Below are 13,696 nucleotides of genomic sequence, written 5' to 3' on the forward strand. Positions count from 1 at the left end.
CCTCCAACCCCACTGCCCCCGGCTTATTCTCAACATGGCAGCCAACTTGTCCTGTTAAAGTGTAAGTCAGATTATATCCCTGTTCTTCTCAGAACCTCCCAGCATCTTCTCATCTCTCCGACAGGAAGCCAAAGTCCTCACAAGGGCCTGCAGGGCTTACGTGCTCTGTCTTCCCACTACCTATCTGACTTCCTGTCCTCCACTCTGCTCCAGCCACCTTGGGTCTTCTTGCTCTTCCTTGAACACACTGAACACACACTAACAGCAGTTATCCTTTTCTCTGTCTGAAATACTTTCCTCAAGTACGCCACAAGTTTCCTCTTTCCTTCAGGTCTTTACTCAAATGTCACATTCTCAGTGTGGCCTTTCTAAAACTGTAACCCCACACGCAAAAATGAGTCTAAATGATGTTACTTATTTACCCTCAGGATCGAGCAGGCAGCATTGTCTTGAAGGTGCTCATCTCTTTTAAAGCTAATGATATTGAAAAGGCAGTTCAATCCCTGGACAAGAATGGTGTGGATCTCCTAATGAAGTATATTTATAAAGGCTTTGAGAGCCCCTCTGACAATAGCAGTGCTATGTTATTGCAGTGGCATGAAAAGGTAAGTTATGAATTATACACTTATATGACTGATTCCTTTGTAATAGAGAATAACAATAACAGCCTCTCACCTAAATAACTATTTTGACTTTTTGGTTATACATCTTTGCTATTACAAATAAATGCATGAAAATGAAAGTTTAGATTTATGCTTACTAGCCTTGGTCTTAAGAGACGCTGATATGCAACACGTAAGTTTATTCAGTAATGATTATTAAACACAATCTTGAACTTTGAACTAAATCAAAACTTTGAAAAGAAAATAATAAAATCAAGAATTCTTTAACAATGGCCAAAAGGTGGAAACAACCCAAGTGCCCATCAACAGATGAACAGATAAACAAAATGTGACACATACATACAATGGAATATTATTTTACCAAAAAAAGGAAGTTCTGATACATGTTACAGCATGCATGAACCATGAAAACATGCAAAGTAAAATATGCCAGACACAAAAGGACAAATACTGTGTGATTCCACTTCTATGAAATATCTAGAATAGACAAATTCATAGAGACCAGAAGTAGATGAGAGATTACCAGGGGCTGGGGAGAAGGCAGAATAGAGAGTTATTGCTTAATGGGTACAGAGTTTCTATTTGGAGAGCTGAAAAAGTATTGTAAATAGATAGCAGTGATGGCTGTACAATATTTTGAATGTCATTAATGCCACTGAATTTTACATTTAAAGATAGCTAACGTGGCAGATTTTATGTTATATTTTACCACAGTTTAAAAAAATGAACCCAGAGGTGGGATCAAGAATTCTTACATTTTTTTCTCTTTTCATGCTTTTTGCTTTGCAGTATAAGCAGATGCTAGTATACTATCTGCCCCCCGCCCCCCAAAATAATGGCTAAGGGGAATTTTTAGCTTCAGGTTGGTAAGGTAATCTTTAATACCCAAGTCTTATCTTATATTGGTATAGATATAAGCAGTGTAACATTCAAATAGAACCAACCACAGGTAAGGTGTATATTCGCTAACACCTTACAGTTACCAAAACTCAGTTTTTCAGAAGCTATTATCTTGGTATCTGAGTAAAAACACACATGTAAGCTATGAATAGGTAGCAAAACTTGCTGTTTTACCTGGATCAAGTCACTTTGTTCCTCATACACTGTCAAATATAAAGAGCTAACATTTATGGATAGGATTATCATACCTCCCAGTTTTCCCAAGACAGCCCCAGTTTATGCCTGTGGTCCCAACATAATTATGAATAGTTCCCTTTTACTCTACAGTGTATCAGTTTGGAGAGTAATTGATATAGTCATCCTATTCATGGAATACTTTTTATTCACCAGCTGCTGTACTTTTGGTTTATGTTTCATGTGATCCATACAACAGCCCTATGAAATATATAAATATCTTTATCATCCTCAATTTACAGATGAAGAGCCAGCATTAAAACCTATCAGCCTAGTTTCAGTATAGTTTCAGGATTATAGCAAACATTGACTGAGCAGTTACTGTATTCTAAGCACTTTATAAATATTAACTCATTTAATCCTCATAAAAATGCTAGGACGGAATGCTTGCTATTCCCCTTTTGTAGACTGGAAAACCGAGGCGTGTGTTAAGTCTTCATTTCTTCCTAACAGTCACCAGTTTTTGACAGTCTTACCTCCTACATACTTCTCAGATCATCCACTCAACCATCTCTAACATTTTGTTGCTATAGTTTCCTAAACTGGTCTCTTGGCTACCAGTTTTGCCTCCGTCAAATCTGTTCTCCACCCAGTTGCCAGAATGCTGTCTCTAACTTCCAAATCTACCCTTGTGAATCACCTGCAGAATCAACTCCAAGTTCCCAGGTCGAGCCTCATCTTCCATGTTGTTCTTCCCCTTATGCTCCAGCAGTAAGCATAATAATGTGTTTTCCCTGAACACACCATAATGTTTCACACCTCTATGCCTTTGCTCATGATTTTCTCTCTGCCCCAGTGCCTCTTTACCCTTTATGTCAGTCTGTCACCTACTTATCCATTTAATGTATCGTTTTCTCCAGGAAGCCTTCCCTCACCATTTCACATTCCTCTATGCCCTCAGGTTGGGTATATGCCCCTCCTTGTGCTTTTATAGCACCCAAAGCATAGCTCTGTCATTTCATGTATTATATTATATTTAAATGATTTGTTTATATTGTCTGTCTCTTCTCAGTAGACTCGAATGCTGTATTTGTTCACTTTTGTACCCCCAGCATCTAGCACAGTACCCAGTACACAAAGGTATTCAGTAAGTGTTTCCGACCACAAGTAAACCAGGGCTTCAGATTCCTAATTCTTAGTCATTACTTCCAATTTTCCAAGGCAAAGTCAAAGTTCCTAAGTTCTTAGCTATTAAATAGTATTTTCTTAACTTGCAAAAAGAAAAATCTGACAAACTGACTAGTCTAAACGGAACTTAAAATGGTTGATCCCAGTTTGAATTTCTTCCTGACACTGCTGAGAGCAGAACGAATGTCCTAAATTTATATTTGAGCACCTGTTTGTGGCAAAAACATCATGCTGCAGATCTTTAAGAACATATTATTATTTGAAAACAACACACTAGAATGTAAACTAGGATCTCACTAGAATGTAAGCACCTGAGGGCAGGAACTCTGAAGGTTTTTTTCTTTTTTAATTACTGTATCCCCATTGCTAAGAACAGTGACTGGCCCATAGTAGGTGCTCAAGAAATACTTGTGAAAATTAGTGAATCCAAAATCAATTGCTGCACACATTCTTCCTTTAAGAAAAATGTTTTTGGAAGCAACCTAAGGGTCCATCATCAGATGAATGGATAAAGATGATGTGGCACATGTGTACAATGGAATTTTACTCAGCCATAAAAGGAAACGAAATTGAGTTATTTGTAGCAAGGTGGATGGACCTAGAGACTGTCATACAGAGTGAAGTAAGTCAGAAAGAGAAAAACAAATACCGTATGCTAACACATATATATGAAATCCAAAAAAAAAAAAGAAGGTTCTGAAGAACCTAGGGGCAGGACAGGAATAAAGACGCAGACATAGAGAATGGACTTGAGGACACAGGGAGGGGGAAGGGGAAGCTGGTACAAAGTGAGAGAGTGGCATGGACATATATACACTACCAAACATAAAACAGATAGCTAGTGGGAAGCAGCCGCATAGCACAGGGAGATCAGCTCGGTGCTTTGTGACCACCTAGAGGGGTGGGGTAGGGAGGGTGGGAGGGAGATGCAAGAGGGAGGAGATATGGGGATATATGTATACGTATAGCTGATTCACTTTGTTATACAGCAGAAACTAACCATTGTAAAGCAATTATACTCCAATAAAGATGTTAAAAAAATAAAAGAAGAAAGAAAAATGTTTTGCTTGGTGTGAGAATTGAGCCTTTATGATTCTGCCAACATTGACACTTTGGTTTGTGTTTAGGCACTTGCTGCTGGAGGAGTGGGGTCCATTGTTCGAGTCTTGACTGCAAGGAAAACCGTGTAGGCCGGCGGGAACGGATATCTCCCATGGGGTGGGAGTTGCTGGTACAAAGACCAAAACAACCAAATGCCACCGCTGCCCTTTGGGTAGCATCTGTTTCTCTCAGCTTTGCCTTCTTGTTTCCTTTTCATATCTATAAAGAAGAAAATTACATATCAGTTTTTCTTTAATGAAATTGGGATAAAGTAGAAGAAATGTTTCAACAGGAATGTCTCATTCTCTCAAAATGATTTCAGTGATGTGTATACCAGTCTGTACATAGCGTAATTTACATTCAAGTTTAATTGTGCAATTGTTAACCCCTATTGGCTGGTGTGGGGGGTTTTTTTGTTGTTTGGTTTTTGGGAGCGGTTTTTTGGTTTTGTTTTTGACTAATAGTGAGAAATTTAATCAGAATTTGAGGCCGGTTTCCTAACTCATTGCTAGCCAGGAAATGATCTTTATAAAAAATTTTTGAGAGACTGGCAGCTATTAACATTGCAAAACTGGACTATACTTCCCTTATTTAAACGAAATGTGTTTCTGGAACAAGTGGTGGCTGAACACCACAACCAAGTTCCAACTCTGTTTCTGCTTGCCGCCAGATTATGTGAGTTTAAGTACGCTTCTTCCTCTCAGCATCCAGTAATCGTGGCCTCTTGATTTCTTTGTGGTCACCCAGGGTACAGAGCAAGGAATCTTGCTCTACACAACTGTATCTGTAAAATGCCAGACCCTGTTTGGCATGAGCATAAAATTTTTTTTCTAATAATATGGCCCTATTTGGGGAAACTACTCCAAATCAGGAAGGATGTGGAAACTATGATGTAGTTGAAACTCTGGGCAGCCTCTGAATGAAATGCTATTTTCTTTAGAATTATAGTAGCTGCCTTCGACATTATGAGGTATATAACTAGTATTTAATATGTCCTATAAATGTCTTCAGTGTTCTTCAGGGTAATTATTGGGATCTCAAAAGATTTGGTTAGGATCCAAACACATACACATTCTGTATTTTAGCTCAGTGTTTTTTTTAAAAAAAGAAAATGCCACACATCAAAAAGTATTCACTTTGTTGGACAGACCAAATTGGTTCTCAAAAAATGACCGGTGCTTATGTAAAAATAATTATTCGGTAGCTCTAAAACAAATCACCTGAATGCTTATGACCATGAGGGAAATCAGACTGTATCTAGTATTTACATTAGACACCAGTGTCATAATCACTGACTTGTGTGGAAACTGGTGCAGAAATTCTGTAAACTCTTTGCTGTTTTTGATACCTGCTTTTTGTTCTGTTTTGTAAAAATGATAAACTTCAGAAAATAAAATGTCAGTGTTGAATAATTTATTTTTCTCTTACTTTAATACTTATGAATGCATAGTTAATGAAGAGGAAAGAGTTCCTGTTTTACCACCAGGTTATTATACTCTTTGACAACTAATTTTGTGTAGAAGGTTTATAAAACTACTTTATTCAAACATAAGGTAGTAGAGAAGAGGAGAGTCATTAATATATTAATAATGAAGCCTCTGCAGTGATTCCGTAGCCCTCTGGATGTCCGCCGAACACCTGTAGTGTCACTGCTCAGAGACCTAGACTAGATTGTGCCAATGAGTCCAGCACCTGCAGTCGTTTATTCCCAGCTTCTGAACTCTCTCTTACACCTCACATCTACTGTCCTTACCTACTCAAGGCAACCTCTGATTGCCTTCCCACTGCACCTGGCTAGATTCCCACTTTAAAGCTTTAGAAACTTGCAGGCAATTCAGAGGGCTATGAGTAAGAAAAGCTAAGCTATAGGTATTAGAGGTGGTCAAATAGGTATAACATAACCACATACAAACTTTAAAATGAAAACAGAAGTGATATTGCAGTACCTTTTCATAAAATTCGTCTTAACATCACTTTCATGACTATAGTGTTGGGGAAAATTCCGGAATTCCATATTTTATAGTCACAGGAATGGGTGTATTCGAAATTTGCCAACAGCTTTACTCAACGGAGATAATTAAAATATGTAACAGAACAGCACAGGGGCTGAGTCAGAACGGACACCAGCTGGAAACAAGTGGCTCAAATGATGCATCTCGGCTAAATGTCAGCCCAGGTGATACTAACTGTGACACCGCACCGTCGTGGTGGAGAGAGGGAGTATAGTCAGCATGAATTGTGGAAAACAGATGTAAATGCTAAGGGGCACTCTGGACACCCATTCCTTTCTACTTGAATCTCAGTGGTTTGTTTTTAACTACTGCTGTGTGTTTTGTTTTTGCCACTTTTAAAGGGGAAAAAATGGCACACGTACCCTTTGTTGGTCATTCAATAACAGTACCGTTTAGGTAACTGTTATCGAATGTCATACTTGATAGTAAGTATGATGATGTGTTACAGCATTCCATCAACACACAGGTGAAATTCATCTGTAGATGGGACAAATTAACTGAATTTTTTTAAGCATGAACTGTGTTCCCCATGATCACAAAGGACATAGTGGAAAAGTAACTTTGATCTTGCTCACAAGTTGCTTTCAGCCTAATTGCGAAGTAATTAGTATTTGTAAGTGCAGTTAATCAGTGTTGAGGCAGTAGTGAAATCAGGGTGGACTGGAATAAACTGAGACAGATCAGTCAGAACTAGGTCGTGCACAGGCAGAAGGGGCAGGTCCAACTGAAATGGACAGAGTAGAAAGAAGAGAAAGTCGAAGTAGGTTTTTGGTTTTTTTTTTAGCGGTACGTGGGCCTCTCACTGTTGTGGCCTCTCCCGTCGCCGAGCACAGGCTCCGGACGCGCAGGCTCAGCGGCCATGGCTCACGGGCCCAGCAGCTCCGCGGCATGTGGGATCTTCCCGGACTGGGGCACGAACCTGCGTCCCCTGCATCGGCAGGCGGACTCTCAACCACTGCGCCACCAGGGGAGCCCCGAAGTAGGTTTAATTGTCACTGTCCTTATGGTTTTAATGTTTTTAACAAAGTTATAGACAGTGAAATTTATTAAGAGGATTAGGTTGTGGTAAAGTATCTCCAAGGGACATTTCAAGAAAGTCATGAGCTTTTTGATAAAAATTTTTAGCTGAAATAGACATTGATGGTCACTGAGTCTCACCCCTTTTACAGTAGTAAAAGAATGGGAAATTTAAATTTTATAAGAAAGAAAGTAATAAAGAGCTTCACTTATAAAAAATGGATATGAATAATTTTATCCTTTAAGTATTTTTGATCATTTCTTAAAACATCAGTTATGTTTAGTGTTCATTTAAAAGTAGTCTGAAACATTGAAACAATATCAGGAGTCCTGCATAGGTCCATGTGGCCCAGAGTTACCCAAGCTTATGAGATATAACACAAATAGATATAACACAAATAGCAGGAAACCAAAGGCATAGCACCCCCAGCGTGTGGTAGTAATAATGGCTTTTAATTTCCGAAGCAAGATTCTGAGTGAGAGTAGGTGGACTAAAACACGAAAGCCACCCTTTATTGAGTACTTAACTATGTGTCAGTCTTATCATACTTTATCTTCAGAACTGAAGCTTAGAGAATATGCAGAAGACACACAGTTTGCAGGAAATGAATTCCAACTCACATCTGCCTGACTCCAAGGTTGTACCACACTTGTCTCTCAACTCTGGTGCTTGGGGAGCACAGGTGTTTCCAGGACAGATGAGCATCGGGCTTTCTCTAGGAATCTCTAATCTTGATGCTTGAGCGTTACTCTTGAGAGGTAGAATCCACTCCGGAGCCCTTAAATGAAGCAAAAGTTGACAAGCAGAGAAGTCAAAAGAAAGATTTGGAGAAGGGCTGCTACGCTAGAGGCATACTCAGTAGCACAGAAAGCGTAGCGTTGCTATTTTTATATCGTGAGTTTTACTTGCCTTTTGATGGTTACTAAAGTGTAAGGTAGAGGCCAATTCCCAAAACATACATAACTCCACTACAAGAAAGTGACTGAGGGTTGGGTTTCTCAAAGCATGCAGTTTCTCTTGTGCCTTGCCGTTTACCCAGTATTTTTAATAGGTTCCTCTTTTCCATGTTTTCATAGATGATGTCTTTTAACTAATGAAGTTCTGTTTTCATTAGTTTTTGTCATAATTCCATTTAGCAAGAACCAGAGCTGCAATCTCTCATTTCATTAGCCAAGTTAAAGAGTTTATTGGTCATAAACTAAAAATTATCTGCTTAATTGATCCTAGGAATCACTTTGGCCACCTTCAATATAATTGCCTGGTGTTCCATTTTCGAGGTACCCCAAATTGGAAGCTTATTTCTGTCCACGCTTCTGGAGTGCCCTCACATTCCAGTTTCAAAGCCAGTTGAAGATTAGTTTTGAGGAGAAATCCTGGGAAATGGGAAATTCCTGAGATAACTCTGGGTGTGAGGAAATCAGGATCAAAATCACAGACTGCATGGATAAGGAACCAACCCACCATTCACCAGGCACCAACCCAATAGCAAATATTTGACTGTGTTCCTCGTGCATGGCGCCATCACATGTTGGCCAGCCTTGGGTTGGGTTTGGATAAATTCTAACCTGCTGTTGTCTTCTCCACCCTTCCCACTTGTGGTTTTCATTTGCCTTGTATCCTTTCCTTTCCCTAATTCTTTTCTTCTCTATTTTATTTTTCTCTTTCTTCAGTCCCTGCATCTACTGCCTTCCTTCCCTCTCTTTCCTCTCTCTACCCTCCTGCCTCATTTTTCCAATTAGTTTATCTTACACTCATGCTCAGGCACTCAATCATTTCTACTAATTAAATATGTGGTTCTCAGGCAGATTAAGTAATGCCCTCCCACAATTCCCCAAATGACTCAAAATATTTGAATTGCTTATTTCTAAACTGCAAAAATGCTGATTTTTATTTCCATAGATTGCTTTGGCCAGCAGTTGAACAAATAACCCGAAATCTAGGACCAATTTTTAAATACGTTATTTTCCCTTTCGATTTACAAATAACTTAACCTTATAGACAAAAGGAGTACAAAAGAGCACCAAAGTGATTAGGAATGGGAAGGTAAGCCCAATTAAAAAACAAATTAAATGAGCTCAGAACACTTTAGAAACGAGTGCTCTAAAAGAAGGCTTCTTTTGTCCGTATCCCTGCCATGGATTTTTGCCCCCCCCACCCCGCCTCTCCACCTCAGCCCAACATCACTGACAGAACAGGTGAAAACCCCAGCATTAAAACGTTCTGTGTACTAAAATGCAGTTGCCTCTTATACCAGCCCGTCAAGCTACAGAAGCCTGGGACGCACAGAAATACAGCATCTCATCAGCCTCAAGGTGGTGCTACTTCCCCACGTTGATGAACCACAAGCACCAGAGGACCCAGAGTTCACGCTTACATTTCCTTTTTCCTTCATCATTTATGTTACTTGTATGTTTAAAGAGAATAAGCATAAATTATCTATGTTTTCATCTCTTTCACTATGAGACAGTTGTGTAAAGGCCGGATACATGAAATACAAATTGAATGGTATGTGACTCACCTACTGAATTCCACAGTCCAGCTTTCTAAGACTTAACACATTTTCCAGCTGAGCATTTAGCTAATGTTTCCCAGGACACCCTCTTGACCTTCCTATGAGTCTTCCAGAAGACTCTATGGCCTTCCTGGTGTCATAGTAGCCATGTCTTACTCATTCTCCACAATTCCTTGACATAGTTGATGCTCAGCAGATATCTATTAGTTGCATAATATTGATTGAGCCAAATCATCTGACTAAGATATCTCCAAGTTCTATGGAATAGGAGAACATATTAGAAGCAAAAATTTGAGAGCTATGCAGAGAGTAAAATCCTCCTTAGGTTCAAATAGCCTAGATCCAATCAAGTTTAGTCACAAATTCAATTCACTTCAATGTGGACATTTAGGCAGAAAATTTATCAGCCTTAGGTGGAAATTAGAGCCATTGTGGGTAACATGTGCAGCCGTTACAGTGTGTGGCTCTGCAAGTTACCAGAGAAAGTGACCGAAGGACAGAATTCCGGCTCACATCTGACTGCCAGTGGCATCAAGGGAATTTACAATGGACCAGCTTTCATTTTTCTGTGGCATCACCTTCTAAGATCGGAGATGTGTCCCAATACTTTTTGTTTTCCTTAAAGATAAAAATTATTAAATAGCATCCATGAACTTATAACCACCTTTCCTGACTATTTATACTTAAGGTTTTCCAATCAAACTCTTAGGGTCATGAATGCTGTAAATGGACAATGCTGCTGAATAACACGATGCCTCCTTTTGTTTATCCAAAAATTGAATCAAGATTCCAGAAGTACCTCTAAATTAAGCTTTTCTTCTATTTGATGTCTGAGTTAAAAGTCAGTGTATTTTATCTTTTTTAATTTACTTATTTATTTTCAAATAAATTTGTTTGTATTGTTCAATATCCAAAAGACAAAAAAGATGTACTATGGTTATTTCCCCTCCCCCACCAGTTCCCCTTTTAACAACCAACTAATATTACTAAATTCTTGGGCATCCTTACAGATATAGTGTATGCATTTATAAGCAAATGCCTATATATTTCCCCCTTTGTTTATATAAATACTAGCATACTATAAATAGTGTTCTGCACCTTGCTTTTTCGTTAAGTATATTTTGGCAATAATTCCCTGTCAGTACCTAAAGAACTCCCTTATTCTCTTTTATGACTGTGTAATATTCTATTGTATAAATAAATGTATAAATAAATATTCTATTGTATAAATAAATAAACCATAAGTTACCTAACCATTTCCCTACTGATTTAGGTGGTTTCTGATCTTTTGTAATTATAAATGATGCTACGATGAATTAACGTTTAATAACATTGCATAAACCATTTTACATATGTTCAAACCTATTTATAGATAAATGTCTAAAAGTGAAATTTTAGGTCAAAGGGTACGTATTTATAATTTTGATAGATTGCCTTCCTTAGAACACCAATTACACTTCCTCTGGTGATGGAGGAGAACGTTTGTTCCCCTCCGCCCATCTTCCCTATGTGTTTGTAATCAGACATTTATATCTTTGCAAATCTCATAGGTTAAAAAAAATGATATCATATATTTGCATTTCTTTTCATGTAAATGAGGTTGAGCATCTTTTCATATGTTTTAAGAGCCAGTTTTCTTTTCTATTTCTATATTTCCTTTGCCCAATTTGATGGGGTTTTTTTCTTATCGATTTGTGGGAGCTCTTTTTATCATAGGGATATAAGCCTTTTATTTGTCACAGAAATATCAAATATTTTCTTGCAGTTTGTCTTTTGACTTTATGATGGTTTTTATTATGAAGAAAAAAGTTATTTCCTTTTTCTATAATTGAGTTTATTAATCTTTTCATTCTAGTTTTTAGTGCTCAAGTCATACTTAGAAAGGTTTTCCCAGCTCCAAAATTAAAATTAAAATTTTTCTAAAGTTTCCTTTATTGTTTTTATGATCTTCAATTTTAGATTTTTTTATTTGAAAACATTGATTTTTTTTTTCCTTCTCAATAATTACAGTTCCAAATTTAAGGATCCCAGTGATTAGTTTGTCCTCAGGCAGAAGTCCCACAGAGTTCCTAATTGACTAGCTTGCTTGCCTTTTTCAGGACTTGAGGGTAGTTTTCTTAAGATGGACAGCTAACCCTACCCTAAGTATTTCACATGTTAAGGTACAATTCACTGTCATTCAATCAAGTATCCATTGGGTTGGCCAGAAAGTTCGTTCGGATTTTTCCATAAGATGTTACAGAAAAACCCAAATCAACCTTTTGGCCAACCCAATACAAACCAGGGGCTACTTGGTGTATGTAAGATTCAATCCTTATTTTTCAGGTATTAAAACGAGTTAATTAACTGATATCATGGTATCACTAAGTGATTGAACATTGGTTCCAATTTTCTTAGTCCTCAGACAAAAAGCAAAAGATTTCCTTAATTCGGATATAATCCCCAGTGTTTCTTCTAGCTAGAGGGAGAAACATCTGCTGCTGAGACAAAGCCATTTATGAATGACATGCTACAGCTGTTGGATCAGGAAGTATATAGGCAAGGCACATGCTGCTTAATGGTGACTGGAGTGCTGTGCTGAGTAGGACATGTTGGGAGCCAACAGGAAGGCGAACCATGATCATTAGTGATGTCTGCATTGGGTTTTAGAGGGGTGAAGTGACAGTACGCGTGCCATTCAATTATATTCAATACCTGAGTTATTTGGTCCTGGCCTTTATCTACAGCCCCATCTCCAACTAAAAATAGGACTGTCTAATATCACAACTCCCGGGGACCCCATTCATTGGGGTCACGTTCTAAAGCATGCCACTCATAGGAAATCGGAGTAAATGGTGCTACCCGATGCTGTAGAACATGATATTAACTAAAGCTTTGCTTAACCTTATGTGCCTACTACCTAAAACTGATACCTACATTTCTCTGCAGGTCTGCTCCATTCTTATTTTTATTACCAACCAGCTTCCTCTCCTTTACCAGTCAAGTGACAAAACGTGTCCATCAGAAGCCCCCCAAGTTTTCCATCTTGAAGTTCAAGCACCCAGACCAAGACTGACTTCTCTTTCTCAGTTCAACTTCCAAAGTCCCAGAGAAGGTTTCTGATTGGCCCAGCTTGAGTCTAGAACCAACCTCTGGACCAATCAACTGTGAGGAGTCGTCTGGATCTCACTTTACTAACATGCAAACTATCACAGTAACTCCGTGGATGGAACATAAAGGAGAAAAGTTTCAGAAACAGGGGATTCTTCTTTCAGAAAACAATAAATATATGTTTCATAAATAGATTCTTCTAAGGCAGAGTCCATGGATTATTTATCTCTGGTCACTTTATAAAACTTGCATGTAATTGGGGTCCCTCATATATGTTATTGAAGGACAAGGCACCTTTTGTTGAATGATGAATGCATGAATATTGGTATAGTCCCCATTTTAATGAAGTTAGCTTGGAGAATTATATCGCCTAGAGAAATATATACATTACAGTGATCAACTAGAATTTAAGAGTTTGGTTATAAACAAAACTTTTTCCACTACATGAAGGACTTCAAATGGAATATTATAAGAAATGCAGGTGATATGGTGGAATAAAACAAGCTTTTACTTTGGAACAAACAGACCACACAAGCTATGTGATCTCTGTTAACTTGCTTAACCTTTCTGAGCCTGTGTATTCATGTCATCTGCATCATGAAGTTGTTATGGGGCATAAATCAATAAGGAGTGTCAAATGTCTAACATAGCTATTGGATTTTCAAGAAATGTTCGTTATATTTTCTTTCTGTACTAATTGACTGATTGATCTCGGTCTTTGCTGGAGTTACTTCTCAATTTTCCAGCTATCTTATATGTCTGCATGTCATCCCATTTGACCCTACCATTGCTGATTTTTTACACAATAGGCTCCGAGAGGCCAAAAATTATGTCTATATAACTCACTCTTTGTAAAGAATACTAAGAAGAAACCTGACTGTGCTTGGGAATTGTAAACATGCTATTTGATGGTAACAGTACCTGGATTACTGAAACAACCTTCTCGCTGATCTCCTCACAGATGCCTTTCAATCCATTCTCTACACAGTCAGATTTAAATAAAAGATTTTAAAATCAAAATCATATTATATTTCTCTACTTCTTAAAAGGCTTCAAAGGCTTCCCATTGGTCTTAGTA

At 38.1% G+C, this 13,696-nt stretch overlaps 1 protein-coding gene across 1 annotated transcript in view; it reads left to right on the top strand.

Moving 5' to 3' along the window:
- ARPC5 (actin related protein 2/3 complex subunit 5) overlaps positions 1-5,402 on the top strand; it is a 10,038-nt gene extending 4,636 nt beyond the window's left edge. Inside the window, exons 3-4 of the mRNA XM_029230570.1 lie at positions 429-605; positions 4,013-5,402. Coding sequence (XP_029086403.1) covers positions 429-605; positions 4,013-4,075 — 240 coding nt within the window. The 3' untranslated portion in view covers positions 4,076-5,402. The remainder of the gene's footprint in view (positions 1-428; positions 606-4,012) is intronic.
- Positions 5,403-13,696: the final 8,294 nt, after the last annotated feature.

Source organism: Monodon monoceros, unplaced genomic scaffold (assembly GCF_005190385.1).
Source record: "Monodon monoceros isolate NGI ecotype Baffin Bay Population unplaced genomic scaffold, NGI_Narwhal_1 Super_Scaffold_18, whole genome shotgun sequence".
Taxonomy (NCBI): domain Eukaryota; kingdom Metazoa; phylum Chordata; class Mammalia; order Artiodactyla; family Monodontidae; genus Monodon; species Monodon monoceros.